Genomic DNA, 20,855 nt, shown 5'->3' with positions numbered 1-20,855 from the left:
TTGTAGATTGCAAAGATGAATGGAAAGGACTGAATTGAATTTATTTATTGAATATGGACCGACATAAAAACATAGACATACTACAAAAAAATTGCTTCATGCCCATATCCTAACACGGAGACACATCAAAAGGAATAAAAAACACACGTTAGATCAACCCATTAAAACATGCTGTACGTATACAGCGCTGCTGCTGGTAAAACCAAGACTTAGTTTGTTTTTTACATTAGCAAAAGACGTTTTGGAAAAAGGAACCTTTCGGTTTCCACTGGACTGTGTTGCCTTTAAAATGGAGCTCTCCTGCTCAAAAGGAAAAGATACGCTCATGATAATGATCATACATGACAGACAGATGAATAGAGATGGGATCAAACAACAATGGCAAATGCAAAACTGTGCTCTTGATCACAGACAGGGCTCTCATCCCATCTCATAAAGAGTTGCGTCATATAAACTTCTGATGTCTTAAACTTAAAGGACTTGCACTACTTTCATCATCACCTTTCTTATTATAATTCTCCTTCACTAAAATCAAATTCCCTCCTCTACTGAATAAATAATGTCCTTTAGTCTGATTGGTAAACACTGCAGTTTTGCTGACTCATGAATCATTCATAGAGTTGGGTTCAGGATAACACCAAACAGGCACCATTTGTAAAGACAGCACTGATTAAATGATGGTCAGCTAGACAGGAGCTAAAAAGAAAAATCCATTGCAAACCAAAAAAAGCCTTTCATTAAACAAGCTGTCTAATCTGGTGGATGACTTTTTAGTGGTTGATATCAAGTCATGGAGAAGAAAACACATAGAAATCAATCTTTAGATTTCTCAGAGGCTTTTTGGGTCACAGTGGTGTGAAGAACAAAAAACCTTCATGCATTCCAAAGCTTATTAATGCAATCAAGGACTGTTTATAGGACATTATTTCTCATTTTTAGGGAAATTAGTTACCCATTGTGTTTCACTGTCCCAGGATTGGGTTAAATTTCTCAGTGGCATGTGTTGGCACATTTTTAGCATGAGAACTTCAAAAACCGGTAAGTGCATTGCAGGATGATGCATCTAGTTCCAATGGAGGTTGCCTCACCTTCTGGGTTTCTGTTTGCACAAATGCAGTGATGATGACTCATTAAATTCACTGTAAACTGTTCAGTTAACCAGCAGCTGCAGACGTTTGTCTTGGATTGACATTGCATTTTTCAGTGTGGTTGTTTTTTTATTAGAAATTTGGAACAGTCATTACGACAAACAACCTTAGGTGGTTCTTAACAAATAAAGATTGCGTTGCTGCGATCATACAAATATATTTTAAATGTAAAAGTGCACTTAGGTCCGCATCAGAATTTATTAATTGCAAGTGATAAACAGTGCATTATTCAGTCGTAAAAAGAAAAAAAATTCAGAATGAATAAATAATAAAACATGCATCATTTGGTCATTAAAAACACAACATTACAACTGAATAATTTAGAGCTAATAAATAAAAAAGTGCATCAATTAGTCATTAAAAACCAGAAATAACTAATTAATTTGCCACTAATAAAATGTTTCATTAAAACCAAAAATTTATATACTTTATAATAAGTAAAAAAATGACATTTAAAAATACATGATAATTATTTCGATACAAGAAATGACATTTGGGCATTTTTGTTTCCAAAATACACAAAAATTATTGTTTACATGTAGGCCTATCAGTGTACTTTATATTTTTACTTTTGCTTCTTTTTGCTTTATACTACGTTTAGATTTTTTTGGAGTTTAATGGAGACTTTAGTGGGTCATTTGAATGTCATGTGTCATGTTCTGCTTTGTTGCACATTTTTTCCTGTAAACTCTGCAGTGGCGGAGACAGAAAACTGCAGAAAGCAGAGGAGTCCGCTACTCCACAGCTCCATCCCAGTATCTGGGCGGAGAGAGGAGGGGAGAGATAGTGACCACACAGCCACAACAGCGCCTCGGCGCTTCTTCTCGCTCAGACCTGGCAGGGGAAACAACAGCGGCCAGTCAATGCAGTTCATGCAGAATCCGAACAACAAAGACAAGAGGCGGGATTCCCTCTAAATCCACTGCACATCCAGGAGAAAGCTGCATCGGAACCGTTGAATGTTTTGCAGGTTTGGAACTTCCGGCTGGTCCTGTTGCGCCGCGCGCGCTTCCATTAGCGCCGGACGTCTCCTCTTTGTGCGCCTCGCAGTTCCGTCTCCAACTTCTGCCGCCTATTTCAGCGAATAGGGGCTGCCGTTTCGCCGTTATCGGGTGGTACCAAACGGAATGAATGACAAAAACAAAGGAGGTTGATGTTCAGAACTCTCCGACCCGCCTCGCCATCGCCTCGCCAAAGGAACGGAGACTCCATCTCCGGCAGAAGATGGACAGCGGAGGCGGGACGGAGAGCTCGGACGGCGGAAAGAGCGACCGCCCTGACTCCACCGGGCTCCCGGCTGCGGCGCCCGTGCTGCCTCCAGGCGAGAAGAAAAAGATCCACCGGGCTCCGTCCCCGGCCAGACCGAAGGATGTACCGGGGTGGTCGTTCACGAAGATCCGCGGGGGCATCGGGACCCCGACTCTGAGCGTGAAGCCCGGAGCCATGATCCACTTGGGAAGCCGCATTTCCAGGCGCAGTCCGGTGGGGAGCCTCGCTGCGAAGGACGGGAAGGCTGAGAGGGGTGGCGGCAAAACAACCAGTAAATCCTCCGGTGGGGTGTCCAGGACCTCGGCATCCAAGACGGCTAAAAGCAGCGGGGGGCGGAGAAAGGTGTCTGACGCCAGCACAGGGTCCGAGGATTTATCCAAGGACTCTGGCTGCGCGCCCGGGAAGCTCTCCCCGACCGACAGCAGCTCCGAGCTGTCGGACTGCGCCTCGGAGGAGAACAAGCTCTCCACGGACGCGATGAGCAGCGACGCCGAGTCAAGGAGCAGCCGGGGCGGCGGAGCGGAGGGCGACAAGCCGCCCAGGGAAGGCTGGCTGGCGGATGCAGCGAACCAGCGAGTCGCCAAGTCCACCAGCTGGTGCGCAGAGAAAGACAAGGACCGACTGTCTGTGGGCACGGAGACCGGGGTAGGGAGCGCATCCCCCGGTGAGGAACGGTCGTTCACCTCGGTGGACAGCAGGGTTCCAGCCAGCACCTCCCTCGCCTTCTCAGACCTGACAGAGGAGTTCATGGACAGCATGCAGGAGGAGTTCATCAGGGAAATAGAGGAGCTCAGGTCTGAGAATGATTACCTCAAAGTAAGAGCCAATTCTTTGACTATTCCAGCTTTTCTCTGGAATTCAATTCTCATTTTGTTTGACACTTTTCCTTCATTTATTCAAAGATTTGTGCTTGCACCAATACATTGCTTCGTCCATGTATGTCTGTGCTTTTATCAGCATAAACAGTTGTACACCTTCATACCAAGACGCCTAAAAAAAAAAACTGGTTTGTCATAACAGGAGGACTAGAACTCCCAACTTTGCAGGCGTCAACCTGCAGTAGGTTAACCTACTGTTCAAGTCTGCAGAAAGCTTTATTGATGAAGGGAGGGATCAATTTGGGAGCATGTTCTGAAGCTCTCACTGCTACTGACCAGACAAGCCATTAATTGTTGGAGATTGATTGGGCTTGGAGCCGTGCCATCAGCAGCACACACCCGGTACTTTTCAGGGGAAATGCTCAGCGTGATGCATACAAAGCGAAAAGGTGTTAAAATGCTCCATCAGAAAATGGAATTATGTGTTACAGAACCATGACCTCAGCTTTTCTTTTCCAATAGGATCATTAATCCCATCCCAAACTGACAATAGTCATCAGATTGTAATCTAAAAGTTTGTTTGGTGTGCCTTTCTTTTACTTTTAGTGAGATAATGCTGATCTTAGGAATAAGGTTAACAAGTTCAATCCACCTATAAGGGACATGTGATTTTTAATTTGTGATAAAAGCCCACTGGATGCACTCTTTATAGTCGTTGCTTTCGCTATAGTTCTTCTGTTCCACATTACAGGACGGCTGGGGCACCACCCTGGACCACCGTGAAGCCTCATGGGAGGCTTTGCAGTAAAGTTGTCTGTTGTTGCCGTAGTTTGGAGGCTCTTGGTCATCAAAGAAACCATTTAAAAACAGAATACCTTTATGGCGTTTCTCTGCTCGACTCATTCCAAGCATTTCACTTTGACTTTGTCCTTTAACTTCAAAGACACCTGTCTGCTCATTTGTTTTTGCATATGGTTCAGCCTCTGCTTACTGCCAGATTGATGATGGGGGTTCAGGGAACCACACTAACTGACGTTTTGTGTTACTTTTTAAATTTATCGCAGCTCTATCACAGTATGTGGGTAGATGTTGAACACAGCTCAAACATGCTGGCAAACATGCTTTTCTACAGCTGTAAACACACGGATGGCTCTGTGAAGTGGACAGTTTAAAATATTTGAGTCACAAGTTCACTTAGATAATAAATTAAATCAGGACTTTGGCGGACAAAGCCATGATTTAGTTTCCCACAGATTCAGTTGTTGGCGTTAAGGCATGCTTGTCTCATGGATACAATTTTAGAACGAAGACAAGTTTCTGTGATGCTTTTAGCGTGCTTCACTTAAAAGCCTGAAATGTTAACCTATTTGCATTTTACATACCTAATGTAAAATAGTTTGAAGTCCAGCAGAAGTGGAGTTTACTGCCTTTATTTGTCCCTTTACTGATATTTTTTGTCCCAGAATTTGAAAAGTCCTCAGCATTGTGTCATAAAAAAGTTAAAATCTTAAAGACCCATTCCAATGTAAATTGTGTTTTTGGTGTTTTTAACACAATTGACCTTCCAGCTCAAAATCAATCAATGCAAATCTAACTATCTGATCATCAACTAAATGATCCCCCAAATACCAATAAACTATTATGGTGAGACACCAAAAAAGTACCTAAGTAAAGAACTAGATCCAGAATTTCTGAATGTCACAAAGTAATGCATCTGCAACGTTTGAAAATGTGTCTTAGACTCAGTTTTAGAAAAATGTAGTCTAGAAACATGAAAAGAGGAGTGTAATCACAGCAGAAGCATGTATTCCTTTTCATGCTTAGCATGTCCCCTCTGATTCTGCGGGTGAAAGCTGATTGGTTGATTTCTTGTCCTGACTGGCTGGTTGCTCACATGACAACCAATTTTCCACTGTTCCATCTTAGGTCAGAAAATCAGGTCAGAGAATCAGCTCTGGGTCTCTTCACATTAACTTCTGTGATTTAGTTTCTAGGCATTTGTTTAACCATCTTTTGAAAGTCTCTATTATTTCAATTTTGTTATTCTATCATATTTCACTGATTTCACCTTCACTTTGGCCCATTTAAATAATTTCTTGTTTAATCTTTGTCATTTCCTTTTTCCTCTTTTGATCTTTCTTCATTTCTTCAAAGCCCTCCTTTAACTTCCACATGTCCATGATCATCCTTTTCCTCTGCACATCTGCAGAGGAAGAGGTGGTGTTCGGATGCAGATCTTTTAGCTCATCAGCAAACCTTCTAAGAAAGACTCCTTAATCAAACGTACCCACATGGCTGCTTATCCCTCAACGATTAATTGTCAAAATGTAAATGCTTATCATCCAGTTTGCAGGAGGGCATGCTGCAATCGCTGTTGAGCCCTGACTTGCTTTGGTATTCCATGCACACTAACGCACACATCCCAAGAGTCGGTTGTAGCTTGCTGCAATACTCTGCAGAAGCTGACCCACATTCTCAGCTGTAGTAAATGATGACAGCACTACTCTTACTACAGCTCCTTCTTCTGCTGTTCCTCATTAACACACATGCTTAGATGCAAAGGCTTTTGTTTGAAAATCGTATTGGAAGTACATTGTATGTCTCTGATGGTTAAAGACTTATTACTAGCACTACATCTTACATATGAATAGAAGGGATGAGGAAATCATGGCTGATAGGCTCAAATGAAAATCTCATTTTCATCCAATTTAATGACATTAATATCATCTTTTTACCATTTGTGTCTACGACCAAATGTTTAACTAATATATCTATTTGTTCTTAGGTTTGTCAAAAATAATTCCATACTTATATGCTCGTTTTATTCTCGTTTCCAGGACGAGATGGAGGGCCTGAGGTCTGAGATGCTGGAGATGAGGGACATGTACATGGAGGAAGATGTTTACCAGCTTCAGGAGCTGCGGCAGCAGCTAGAACAAGTACGGAGCTTCTTAAAAGATGGATTTATTGCAGGATATTTACGAAATCTTCTTTGTCATGTGTTATTTTCGCGTGGAAATTTAATAAGTTTAATTATAACATGAATATTGGATTGAGCAAGAAGACTAACCTTAAATCATGAAGTTTATATATTTAAGAAGGACAAAACATGTTTTATTCATAATTTTAAACAGTTTAAAAAAATGTCATCGTGTTTTTGTTTGTTTTCTTGATCTTCATCTTTATTTCTCAGTTACTATTGTCAGCCATTAGACAGATGACACCTAGCCTCATTTTCTGACTTGTCTCCTATCAGGCAAACAAGACGTGCCGCATCCTGCAGTACCGCCTGAGGAAAGTAGAGCGGCGCTCTCTCAGAGTGGCCCAAACTGGCCAGGTGGATGGAGAACTGATAAGGACGCTGGAACAAGACGTTAAAGTAAGAATCCTGAGCTGTGGGTTGACAATGAGCATAAGACGAAATAAAAGTGCAGCTCTTCCTGAAAAATCAGTAAAAGTACTGAAGAAATATGAAAACCTGAGGTGAGAGTTCTGTATCAGAGATTGAATAAGTTATTCAGTCAAGTTTTTGGATACCTTTTTGAACTTTTACCAGTAACTCAAGAGTTAGTGGTTAGCAGTCTTGCCTCAGAGCAAAAAGGCCCTGATTTGAATCTTGCCTGGGACTTTTCTGTGTGGAGTTTGTATGTTTTCCCCATGCATGCGTGGTTTTCTCCTGTCACTCCAGCTTCCTCTTACAGCCCAAGAACATGCTTCATATGTTGATTGGTATCTGTAAATGGTCCTAAGGTGTCCAATGTAAGTGTGTGCCAGGGTGCGGTCCTGCAAAATCTTTGATGAGCTGTTCAGAGTGTACACTGCCTAGCAGTAGCTGGGTTGGCACCAGCAGCCCCCTGACCCCGAATGGGATATAGAGGGTTCTGAAAATGGATGGATGGAAGATGATGCACAAAATAGAAGAGACATAAACCAAATCGTTGGTTCAAACTAAGTAAACAAACATTTGGTGATAAAAGATCTCCTTTTGCCCAAAAACACTAAAAATGTATCAAAGAGGACAAGACATTGTGTAAAGTACTTCAACCATCTCTCCATTGTCCTGAACCCTTTTTTTCTTTTTGGCAATGTAATGATGTGCATCAGTACTTCAACACCACTGTTATTTCTGGAAATGAGTACTACAATGAAAAATATCCTAAAACCAGTCAAACAGTCGTACCCTCAAAGGTTTGTTTTTTCAGTTTGCATGAATCATTTTCCTAGATCACATTTGTCTGTTTTTTTTTTGTGGTTTTATGGCCAATTTGGACCATAGCGTTGAAGCTGTGATGCTGTATTTTTTTTGCTTCATCTTGTTACAAGCAGGGATCACTGCATGGGGACTGTTTTGGAAAACCTCACAATCAGTTTACATGAACAAATTCGTCTTTAGTCCAACCAAAACAAGCTAGCACAAAGCTGAACTTGCACTGCTGCAGTTGATGCAAACATCCTTGAGTTCTCGCTCACACAGCAGTCACTCCAGTCATTTTAGGAATCCTAAATCAAAGACGCTTGGCACATAAACATACTCAGCTCCGGGTAAACTTTAGAACTCAACCAGGACCGTAGTTGTTCTCCGTGAAATTCGCAGCATTCCTGCAATGCTTTCCATGTTGATGGAGACACAAAGAGGCCTTTATGCATGTTCAGAGCGAGACAGTGCGAGTCTGAGGGATTTCTGCCTGCTGCTGCTGTCTGTCTCTCAGCTGCTGTCTCACCATCTGGATGGTTTTTGGTGGAAGGAAGACAGATGGAAAAGGGAAAGGAAAAGGATGGCTGTACATTTATGAGTGACCCTCCCACTGTTAGCTGAGAGGGTTTGGTCTTTGTTTGAAAATTCAAATGAGCCAATCAAATTGAGAGGATGAAGCGTTGACTTTCTGTTGTTTTGTTTTTTTTTAATATCAGTCATGTCCTCATTTTGGCAGAATGGCTTATGTCTTGGATGACAGATGAAGCCTTTGTTGAAAGCAAAAAGTCTTTGTCAGTTGAGAAAGATGATTGTAAACTGGAAGGAAATACTCAGCTGAGAGGCAAACCTGAGCTGACTTTGAGTGTCTCTCCCAAACACGAGGCTGATTGTGTCTTCCTCACAGCAGGGCCACAGCCTCTCAGACTGCAGGTCAGGTTACACATTGTGGTTGTGTGTGTGCATGTGTGTGCCTGCTTGTGTTAGTGCATTAAGCACTTTATAAGCTCCTATTTGGTTATTCTCATATTCACTCGCCTTGTTCATTCTCATCATTAGCCTCCCTCACTCCCACTGCGGTGACTCAGCTGGGCTGGAATATCTCTTTAATGCTACCTAAATGAAAAACAATGGCTTTCAACAGGCCAGCTGCAATTCCATGTACTATAAGTTATAGAAGCTCAATGAGCTTGCATCCGAATTTTGAGTTTTTCAAAAACTTACTAGGATTTCTGTCGAATAGGTAAACAAATGACCATTTAAGTTCTGTTCTCAAAGAAATGTCTTACACTAATTGTGCAATGACATGTTTTTATTTGTGTGTTGCATTTTTGTACACTTGATTAATGCATGAATGTGGGCACAAAAACTGGTGACCTGTTGACGTTTAAGATGCCTCTACAGTGTCCTCTACAGTGTCAGGGCAAACTTCCTTTAGCTAAGTGCATTAGCTTTCAGTGTTATTTTTAATATGTCCAATCATCGGACATTCATTCTGAAAGAACTTATTGCATAACGCTCATACTCTGTTATATAATTCTGGTGTATCAGCAGAAATCCCTCCCTGCTAAAGGGATTTATACCTTAATCACAACTGCTCTTATGTGTGGACATGGGCGCGCAGGTGGCCCACACAAAATCATAAAAGGCCCATACCATGCAAAATCTTTTTTTTAGCTTTTAAGTGTATTATAAAATGTTTATTCCTTAGGAAAAACTACCAAAACATTGATTCCATTTGCGTGCTCCTTGTGGGGTCCTTGCCGTCGAACCTGACTGTTTGAAATGACGAAATTGGACATTCAGACTAAAGTTTGTGTGGGCACCCTATGGTTGATCTACAGGGAGTTGCATATCACCTGTGGCCGCTCCTGTCTACGGGTCCGGACAACCCCAAAACCCACACCATTTGGGTCACATGCACCCATACAGACACATATGGGTGACTGAGGCCTTGATTTGTATTTATCGTATTTAGAACTCAAAACAGTTCAGTGGTCCCAGTGTTTGCAGTGAATTTAACTCACGAAAAGCCATTATTCATTTTAGCGGTTTTAAATACAAAAGCTGAAAATTTTTATACAAACATCATTTTATTTAATAAGTTACAATCAAAAGTGTTACACTACCAAAGTAGTTATTTTTCCCCACACACAAAACAAAATTGGTCTTTTGAATTAAAGTCTGCATTGGCCAAAGCCAGTTTTAGCACCTTGTGGTCTGAGTTGACCTTAACTTGCTGAGCAGTTCTGTCCTGAGCTGCTTTGGAAAAGTGGCTTAACTACTGTCGGTGCTTTAGGCTTTAGGTTTGATGAGTCACTCCCACGCAAATGCAACCAAATCAGCAAAATGTGCACTCTCAAAGCCGTCTATCTCCTGTGTGTCAGGCTGTTCTCATGATTTCAGAGTTCTCCCTCGTAAAGTTTAGTGAGTTGGTGGTGAAATGAAGAGCAAATGTTCATGTATTTAATTTTTTGTGAAACACTTTGTCACATGCTTTTCCTTGGACCAGTTTCGGCATCTCTGTGGTTTGCTTGTTAACATCTGACTTTGTGACAATAAGTGTGTCTGTGTGGTAGCGTGGCTGTTCTGGGCTTTCCCAGCTGCCTCAGTGTCCATGAGAAATAACCTCATCACTTCCTGTCCTGCTCACACACTTCTCCCATTCCCACAGGCCACAGACATCTGGACACACACACACACACACACACACAAATGAATAAAGGAAATACTTGTTTGATTTCTCATGAAGTTAACACACAAGTAATTATTTGCTTCCATAGATAATTAATTCAGTAGTTTACCAAACGTTCTCATTTTATCTGAACTTTTCAGAAGAGCTTTCCATCTTAAATTTTAGTAGAATTTTTCTTTTCCAGCAAATTGGTTTTGTCAGTGGGCGATGAAGAGATTCAGAGGGTGTTTGCTGTGTTGAACTCGTTTTCCTCTTTAAGCCAAAATATGAAAAAAACACAGGTCCTTTTGCAGCGTGCGTGTGCATCCAAACGGGACGGTTTCATAAAACTAAAAGTATTTCTGTTACACACTGAGTTTTTGTTGCCTCTTTAATGTGACATTGACCATTTATGCACAGATTTTGAGAACTTAACATTGATACTGTCAGTCATGTGCCATTCAAGAGGCTCCCCAGTTCATTGTAGTCCAACTTCAAAAAGTCCTTTTTAAAAAAACAAAGAAAAAACTCTGCACACTAAGCAACTTGCTAAATTAAATAGCACCAAAAAATAAATGAAAGCTACCGGTAATATACTAGTGATAAAAAAAAAAAGAAAAGAAATCAATAAAAGTAATCTGTATATAAAAGGGCAGGGCATTCTACATTTTGGGAGTTGCAGCAGCAAAATCACAGTCTTCACTCTGGGGCGACTGATCAACTGACCTGAGTGATTGAAAGGTTAAGTAAGGCTGCAGCAACTCTGAGAGGTAAGGAAAGGCAAAGCCATTTGGAGCTCTAAAAGCATAGACAATTATCTAAGGATAAATCCTAAAATGCACGAGCACTGAGTCAAGGGAGATTAAACATGTTCTAGTAAAAATGACATGAGGCACTGGGGTTGCACGATATGTGGAAAACTTAATATAATATTGATGAACATTGATCAATAACGTGATGACGATATAACTTGCCATACATGAACAGATAGCGAAACAACCAAAAATGTAATTTCCATTTCACTGGAACTGTTCAAATATTATATTCCAAATGACCATCGTCTACATAGGAGGCGAACATCTAACATAAAAGGGCTCCATCCGATTGGTCAACAAAGTGAAGGCATCCATCCGATTGGTCAAATGCCTAAACAGATTTATTTGATTCGTTAAATACTTAAAGCTGCCAGAGGATTGTTTTAGCACATTTTAGGTAACCATTTATTGCCATTTTTGCCCTCTTTTGCGCTGTTTTATCAATAATTTAATATTGGTGTTTACTTTAATCCTCACATTTTTGATAATTTGATACTGTTGACAATCCGTCAAAGCTGAAGTCCAGATACAGTAGAAGGTTTCAGTGGGACTGCCAAAAATCATCACTTAAGTCTTATTTTATTACTTATTACTTATTTTATTATGTATTTTATTACTTATTATTAATTATTGTAGAAGTACAGACATTAAAGTAATGGCATAACACAAAATTACTAATTTTTTGTTCCTCCTGTTAAAGTTCAACTATTTTAAAACAAATCCAATTTGAAAAACACATCTTACCTTTCAGAGGCACAATTATAAAAACAATTAGTATTGACATTCCAAACGGCACTTTGAAGATATGAATAGAATGTTCTCATGACCTTAGGCTCACACCGGTCCTCTCATAGAGGAAAGCAGTAGAGCCGACAGTCGTCAGGAAGCTGCAGCATCTGGACAGGCACAGCCTCACCACCATGATTTGGGCTGTGGTTTGAGATGGAGCTCACTCTAACACATGCTCAGAGTGTACACCCACACACATTTAAGTGCATACCAATGTCCCACCTCATGCCATACTGACTGAAAGCTGTTTCTGTGAAAGAATAACACTCACCTCCATGATTACAACAGGAATTGTGGTTTAGTGTCATCTTTACCTGTGCATAACGCGTGACTGAATTTGTTTTGTTCTTTTTGTTAACTTCTGACATTAGTTAGTATGTTACAAGGGAAGGCATTAACGTAATTTCATGCCTTTATTGTGACCTTTTAAAATGCGAAAAGTACCTTATTAACTTCATGGAAAAAATTTCAAATTGCTTTGAGTTTAAGTTGGTGAATTTTAATTGTGAAGCAAATGCATATCAGTATGCTTTTTTTTTGTAAATTTGTATCAATTAGCACTTTGTAACAAATAATTCTTTAAACATAAAGCTGTGGTAAAGCATATTTTTATTGAAGCCCCTTCAGGCGCTGGGCCAGTGGGCGGAGCACTGAGTTCATTATCAGCAAAAGCTCATTTTAGCCTAATCTATCCGGGGGGAAAAAAAAGGAAAAAGGGAAAAAGTAAAGGATCAGGGTGTAAACCAAACGGCAAGTAAATTACCTTACAGTGGGTTCCCTCATAGATGTAGTGCAACTGATAAATTAAAGAAAGCTTTTATTTCCTCTGGCTCAATGTGGACACAGAAAACAGACATGACAAGGCAGGTTCAGTTGTGAAGCACAACTTATACAAAGTACTTTACAGGGAAAAATTAAAAGCACATACCAATACAAAAATGCTAACAGTAAAACCACAATAGAAAAAAAATAATTTATTAAGTTACAGTAATATTACATGCAGTAAATCATGAATTATAATTAAAATCACTTAAAAAACAAGATGAATCATAGGAAACAAAACAGATCATTTCATATGATTTTATTCTGAAAAGGTTTTAAAGGTTAGGGTATTTTTTGACCACTCCTTTACTCTCCTTTACTTTCCTCCATCCTTCACTGTCTCCATTCTTCTGTCCAAAGATAGAAGATCACAGCCTGAACTGGAACAGCTGTCACGCCACAGCTCTCTCTGTCTCTTTCTCTCACGCCACTTTTATTTATAGGCACAAAGAAAACCATCTGTGACGTAACATCCTCTAAGTGGGTAGAGTATTTAAAACCCAAAATGTTGGCTGTATTAAAAATAAAAGCCTGCCAACACTAAACATCTGTATCATTAAGGACTGCTGGAGTGTTATTTCTTATCAGGGGCTGTAGAGGATGACAGCTCCAATTTAAATTACCATCACGAAGTGCTCCAATGAGAAGCTCCTGCAAGACACAGAAAGTAGAGAGAAAGAGACCGGAAAAAAGGTAAAATGATCTGTGTAGAGCCAAAAGTTTAGTTAGTCCTTAAAGACAACACTTCAAAGTTGACATTTTGCCCACCAAGGAGTGCTAATAAACTTAAATCACTGCCTTTGGTTAATTGCACCAGAATTAGCAAATAATGTTATCCACACACACACAACATCATCATTACATCCTTTATTTTGAGCTACACTGCATATAATGCACATGTTATCTAACTGGTAAGAACTTGAAATCAAATGGCTTAAAGTGAGCCCGAGTAAAAACAGAGACAATGATCTATTCCAAGAACGATGAAAGCTGGACCATTATTAATGATAGAGAAGGAAAGACATTAAAATAGGTGGAGGTATTTAACTGTTTGGGATTGATGATCAACTCGAAGGGAGGTTGTGAAGTGGATGTGAAAGCTGGAGTGCTGTGTCCTGATGTAAGCATGGACACGCAGACGAAAGGAAACTGCTTGAAAGAATGGAAATAAAGATGTTAGCATGGATTTTTGGAGTCACATTTAAAGAAAAGAAATTAAATGAGGAAATGCGTTGGAGAGTTGGAATTGTCTGCATCACAAAAAAGATACGTGAAGCAAGATTGAGACAGCACGGACATGCTCTTCAAAAAGGAGATGGCGAGCACGCCAAACGAAATATGGATGTGTATGGATGATGTAGTCGATATGGGCAGAAGAAAAAATGTGCCTGTGTTAATTTTTGGTTTGCATTTTTCAATATATTCTGCACGTAATGTTTACCACTGTGACCAACTAATTCAAAGTCAGGTTGTCAGTTTGCATATTTAACGTTTACTATAAAAAAAATCTGTTCTAGGCTGCACTGAAAGACAGGATGCTGAAAGATTCAGGTGGACAGATGGGTCAAAAACAGTCTTTGCACTTCCTCTGGCTGATTCTGCAGAGCTATCTTCCCTGCTGATGGCTTTAGCTTTGTAGTTGGCAGTTTGTTATTCTGCTAAAAATTCACACTCTATCAGCACTTTTTTCCCTACTCATTAAAAAAGAAAGAAAAAAAAAACAATGTTCTCCCTTCTTCCATGATCTCAGATATTTTTCGGGTTTAGCCAAGTCATCATTTCCAATGAGAAGCCGCAGTGTTTTGTTACTTTGGACTCAGTGAACTGCAGTGCTGAGGTAAACAATAGCACTGACATAAAAGCCCTCTCTGTTAGAAATTAATGTTAGAGTTATACCTGATGATAGAATGACGAAGGAACAAGACAAATAAGTAAAAACAATAACAAAACTCAGAATCATGAGAAAAAATATTTATTTTTTACATCACAGAATAAACTAAATTTGTTTTTTCAGGCCCTTTTCTTTTTAAACCCCACTGGAGCTGACAACGTTTTCTTGTTTCTCTCCCCACAACACATGCATTTTTCAGCAGATGTTACAGGTTCTTCTGTCCCAGCTGTCAGGTAAAACTGGAGGTGTCCCCTGGCAATGTGCTGAAGCAGCCTGCATCTTCAAAGCGAGCTGAACCAATTAAATCTAGCAGAATGCATTTTCTCATTAAAACATAAAAGGTGAAGCCCCAAAATATGACCATCTGCCTAATCGCCAGCGTCACGGCCACTTCAAGTCAACGATGCGTGAACTTTTGTGTGTGTCAGCTGCATGCACAGTGTATTTTATAAGAAAAACTGTATACTTTGTCCTTATATTTGAATGCATTACAAGCAATTGAAATTGATATTTTTTCTAGTCAGCAGCTAGAAAGTCCACAAACTAGACACATGGCATCAAGGTTAGCATTTGATTCATTTTAACTAAGGATTTTAAAAATATCTTCTGGTAACCAGCTTTCTTAAAGTATGTGGAAACCATGGGCATGAACTGTGCTGTACTTGCTGCCACACTCAGACATCTCCTCTAATTATTTGTAATGCGCTCGAGTTTACTTTTCCCACACGTCTGCCTGAATTAAAAAAAAAACAGTTTAACTTAAGATGTTTGTTGTGGTTGTTGCCATGGAGACGCCGCTTTCCACACTTCCTGATTCTTTGCAGACTTTTACTCACATACTCAAAACCATTTAACCACTCTTAACTCCATTTCACGTTCTGCTTCAGTCAGTGCAATCAGAGGCAGCTAATAAATGCCAGTTATTGTGTGAAAACAAAAACGACAATTTCTTTTGAGTCTAAAATATTTATTTTACCCATTTTGTGGGGGAAATTGTTTTGTGACTTAAAGTTACTGCTGGGTGATATGGAGAATTTAATAAATCATATAGATTAATTTATATCACAATATACCCCAATAACGAACGTTTTCAGTTATTCTCCGAAAATGTCATTGCTTATCTTTCTCCAACTTTACTTTGAAATGACATTTACCTGAACTCTCATGAGAAAGATTAATTTTAGTGCAGCAAAATAAATGTATCAAATGATAATTACTGTGGTGGCATTTTTTTCATTCATACAGTTGTTTAAACGGAATTTCCTAAATAAACTCTATTTTGAACATGTTTTATAAATGCACAACAGTTTCAAATTTTGCACAAAAAATAAAAACAAATTATTTTCAGTTTTCTAAAATCTGCAACCTTGTAGTGCAAAGTGTGCAAACCAATATAATTGTATAAAGTACACAATCGGTTTGAACAGAACCCTCTAACAATCAAGCTGTGACTGGATCCAACAAAACAACACATGGTCTTTGAATTACTGTAATTTTCTCACTGTTTATGCAATTAATTCCAACAGATTTGGTAGCAGAGAAAACTCTAACCCTACTATTCTAAAGCTTTTAGCACTTGTTCAATATTGTAAAGCATGTCGCAAACCTGCGTTACTCACAATCAAAGAGCGTAAAGCAGCGTCATGTCGCCAAACCACAAGACAGAGTGTAACTAAAAAAATGTCTTTTTAATTCTTCTTTATATTCACTTATATAAACTTAGTGTGTATAGTGACAAGACAACACTAATACCGTTTTTGCAGGCTATTGGATGACATAATTGTTGTAATAATTGATAAAATTAGGTCAGAAATGATAGAAGAGGAATGGCATTGCAGTTGTTGACCCCACGATCACCCAGCATTAATTTAAGTCGTCATTTTTTTTTGTGAGTTTGAAACCTAATATTAAACAAAGACACACAGACACCAGGCCAACTTCAACACAAAAACAGCTGCTTTGTTTCCATAATGGTTTTCTCTGTAACAACTTTTCTCCCTACACTTTAACTGAGGGGGTTTACATGCAGCCTCTTAAACTGTGTGTGTGTTTGGGTGTGTGTGTGTGGCACATGTGCAGACAAGGGGATGACTTGAGGAACAAGACTCTTGTTGTTGACTGCAGTCAAACACAGAGAAGCACACAACTGCATGAAAAGCCCCTTTTGATAAGAAACTGCCCCAACTGTCACTTGAAGAATGAAGGCCTGGACGGGGTGAACGGTGGGGGCTGGTCAGTTGCAGGCAACATACGAATGGTATAAGATTTTAAACTAATGCATTTTCTTGCTTATCTGTGAGAACAAATTCAGGAACGTTCAGAACGCTTCTAGATGTTTTTTGCTCATCTGAAAGCTGGTATTTCTCTTACTTGACCCTATTGTGAGATAAATACAAAGAGGTATAGAGAAAGGTAGTGGGAGTCACAAAGAAGTTAAAATGCAGTTGATGTGGACTTTTAGCTGAGCCTTAAGAACCAATATTGTCACGTTTTTAAAACTATTAAAGTTTTGTTTGCCCTTAAATATGATTGTCTCATTTTTGCAAGTTTTTGCAGATCATTTACACGTCCGATAAAAACCACATTTTTGGTCTGGGGTCACCCTGAAGCCATTAGATCTTTTTTTTCATGAATTAAAAGCTGCGTAAGGTTTACAGTGCAGTGGGAAACTCTGCAGCCTCTACCCCACATTTAAATGATGCAACTCTGTCTGCAGTCAAGATCGGCACGAGTCTGCTGCAACACGTATCAGTTTCTATAGCAACTGCCATCCACAACCACTCCAAAAATCAACTTACCGGTACAGGTTTTTTTGACTGACACAGACTCCTGTAAGTGTTCAGTTTGTGTTTGGGTAATAATTTCAGTATTTGTGAACTGAATTTAAATGTAAAAAAGGCCCTGCAGCTCTGGGCAGCTCTGCTACCATCAGTGTAAACGTGTGTGCGTGGGTGAATGGGATAAGTGCTTCATAGGTCTTAATAAAGGTAGAAAATTGCTGTTGAGGTGACAAACCACTCTGTTCTAGTTAAGAACAGCAGTCTAACATTTGGAGGTGCTGATTTTTATCATGGCTTCCTCAGCCTCGGTTCCAAACTGCTGCAGTGGGTGCTATAGGTCACATCTTAAGAAAGTCAAAAGAACCATCTAATCTGCAAACAGCAGAGATGCAAATTTCTTAATCCCAAAGCCGGTTTTTTAAATCATTATTTTCTGGGGGGAAAAAATCAGTTCATTTCTGTTACAAACAAAGATTCTCACAAATTCATAGCTTTTTTGTGAATTGGGAACAGAATCAATGGATGCAGAGAAGCAGAAAATATTGATAACTCATCAAAATTGTTTCATGAAAATAACCCACAATCTCTGAACTTCTTTCTTATTTTCAAAGAACATAGAATGATCTGGTTACTGTGGATAATTTCACTTTACGATGTGAGCAAAAGCTAAAGCGACCCCGCTTGACCTGTCAGAGTTCTACGTCTGCAAACACGTAAAACACGCAGCATCAAAACATGAATTGGAGCGTGGTGGAGCTTTAGGGAAAAGACAGGGTTTGAACTACAGAGAGGGGCATTGTGGGACTCAGCTGCATATTGGCAAAGGTTCAATCACACAAACAGAGACTGATTTTCCAAGCCAAGCACACGAATACATCCTTACAACTAAAGATATTTTGCAGATAAGCAATGGAAAAACTGCCTTCAGACTAAAAAAAAATCAATGTAATCTATGATCAGTTTGCACAAACTACATATGCCATAAATATTTTTTCTTCTGACACTATTTGCCATCATTCGGATGGGAAACTGAAGCCTAGAAAAGTGACTGAATAATTAATCAACAAGACTTGTCCTCTATATTAAAAACCAATAAACCTTCGTGTCAGTGACATTTATAAGTGACAGATTTAACACCACTAAATTGTTTAGCACCAAAAAATTTATTTTAATTTTGAAAAGTAATTAAGAAGCATTTATTTTAATATAGATATTTAAACATTTTTTTTAGAAAAACCTCTATTTCATCTTTGTTTTAGCCAAAACAATTAGATGTATAGTGGAATTTTTACACAGACTAAATTTTTTTAATGTGTCTAACAAATTAGATAAAGAAAAGGTAAAATTATTTGTAAAGTTTTAGTTTTTAGGTTTAAAAATATTTTTAATTGATTTTTTATTTGTGTCACGTATGTATAAAAAGTGCTTTATAAATAAAGTTTAATATATTGGATTTAATCTGCTTGACTCCATTTTAAAACTTCTCAAGTCCTTATTGAGACAAGGAGCTGTACTTAGACACGGGAGTGAATTTATTTAAACTTTTTGGCATTAAAAACTTGAAATGAGCAGCTGTCCTTGGAGTGAATTAAATCTGACTTTCATGAGACTACATTATGCATGCACTTCTGCCACGTCGGTTGGAATCACCTTTTGAGGATCTAATGAGGCTACGAGCTGTTTGTCCTTCACACACATCCAGTGTAGACATTTACTTTTGATGGACAAGTAAATTCAGAGATGCAGTCAATAATCTAAAGTTTGATCCATGCAGTTTAGGATATAGCATTATTTCTAGAAATCAAGATAGACTGGCATTAGCTCTGTTTTAGATATGAGTTAAGAACTTAAAAGAATTCTAAATTTTCTGGTTTTAGTAAAAAAAATTTAAAAAAAACTTTATTGTATAAAAATAAGATGTGTGCACAATATCTGCCTTAAATGTTTCAGTTAATTTTTGCTAAATGTATGTTTCCTCCTTTTTTAACTAGCTAATATACAGTATTTATGACTCAAAAAGAAATATTATAAAAGGATCATCCTTACCTTAAATTAGTTTCACTTTTGAGATGACAAACAACAGAAATATATATCTGTACAGAAATATTTAGGATAGTTAGTCATGAATTGATAGGAAAATAAATACATATATGCATACATCCAGATACACATGTAAATAATTTAATTATAATAACTCCTAATCATGTTTGGACTGTTACATGCAGTACATGACACATTTAAATCATTAAACATTAAGTTTGCCAGAAAAGGAGTTGAATTACTTGCTTTAAAGTGAGTGGGATGAATTATAAATTCCCACTTCTGTCATTCTTATGTTTTTGATCAGTAAGCTTGAAAGGAACAGGGAGGAATTGAACTTATGCAATGCCATTCCCATTATTCTTTACTTAACTATTTACTTTTTATTTTTACATGATTATCATGATCTGGTCCTTAACTTCTGATCAGTTTTATAAACTTTACCATTTTATTATTATTTTTTAATAATTAGTTGCGTCCTTAACACTGAGTTAAGTTCTCCTTTTTTCATCTGTCCTTCTCAGGTGGCCAAGGACGTGTCCATCCGTCTCCATGCCCAGCTGGACAGTGTGGAAAAGAAGAGGAGTCGACTGGATCAGGAAAACGAGGAGTTGAGAGTCCGACTGCAGGAGCAGGAGGTGGCTAAACAGGTTTTGCAGCAGGAGGTTGACAAGGTAGGGCTGGAATTTTGCTGACTGAAGCCTATCTTTTGGGGCACTCATGATAACATTGGGGGACATGGGTACGTCTATGACAGATCTTTTTCTGTAGAGAACAGTACATTCATGTTCAGGAAAGCACAAACTTGTAAGGACTGCTCTTGTACTTTGAGTGTTGGACTGAAACAAACAAAATTTCACTTTAGTTTAGCTGCAAATGAACAAACGACAAAGAGGCCAAAATATATTATTTTAAAGCTTCTCCTTTTTGAACTGATTACATGGATAAAAAATCAGCCTGAGAAACATTTGTTTTTAGCCTATCGCCTGCTTGGATGTTTGTTGGGTCAGTTTTCTTCTTTTTTTTTTTCTTCATTCCGAGCCTCTGGAGAGTTTGCTTCAGATCTCATCTCGTGTTGACTTCAGTTGTGACATGCAGCTGCCACTCCAGGGACTTTTCTGTCAAACCAAGTGTGGCCGAGAAAACACTGCAAGAGTGGAAAATGACGTCAAGACAAATTGGCCTGAAAATAAATCAACCCTACCTGATGTAAGGCTAAGTCAGAAATAAGGAAAAAGCAGATAAATTGATGTGGCGCCATGTTTGATCTGAAAGTTCCTGATAGTGTTTTCACTTTTCTGTCTGAGTGGTGGAATCTAACATGATTAAAAGTAGAGGAAGAGGCTCCATGTGTTTATTCTTTTTGCTCCTTGCCGTCTGCTCATTGTCTGTTTCCTCTAATGTCAGCTGGTCTGGTCATGACCTTGGCTTGGAACCAGGCTTCTTATGTAGGTTAGGGTTGGATGGACACTTGGATTCCTGGCAGAATATGTAGAACTGTGTACTTCATTCTGGCTGTACTGTGCGTTCTCTCCATCTAATTGCCAGTTTGCAGTTTGCGGATAAATGGGAAAGGACGGGAATAGATGATCAGTGTTTCCATCACTCTGTTTTGTC

General features: G+C 38.9%; 1 protein-coding gene across 3 annotated transcripts in view; it reads left to right on the top strand.

The window, feature by feature from the left end:
- The first annotated feature begins 1,480 nt into the window (after positions 1–1,480).
- Positions 1,481–20,855, top strand: part of soga1 (suppressor of glucose, autophagy associated 1) — a 79,566-nt gene continuing 60,191 nt past the window's right edge. For 2 of the 3 annotated variants that reach the window (XM_020704474.2, XM_011476824.3), the window contains exons 1-4: positions 1,484–3,233; positions 6,073–6,174; positions 6,492–6,614; positions 19,763–19,912. In XM_020704474.2, the coding sequence (XP_020560133.1) occupies positions 2,280–3,233; positions 6,073–6,174; positions 6,492–6,614; positions 19,763–19,912 (1,329 nt within the window). In that variant the 5' untranslated portion in view covers positions 1,484–2,279. Of the gene's footprint in view, positions 3,234–6,072; positions 6,175–6,491; positions 6,615–19,762; positions 19,913–20,855 lie in introns of all 3 variants that reach the window. The other variant, XM_023956415.1, reaches the window with a different exon arrangement.

This window comes from Oryzias latipes, chromosome 7 (genome assembly GCF_002234675.1).
Source record: "Oryzias latipes chromosome 7, ASM223467v1".
NCBI classification, from domain to species: Eukaryota; Metazoa; Chordata; class Actinopteri; order Beloniformes; family Adrianichthyidae; genus Oryzias; species Oryzias latipes.
Note: the sequence above shows the minus strand (reverse complement) of the source record. Positions and strands in the feature narration are given on the sequence as shown.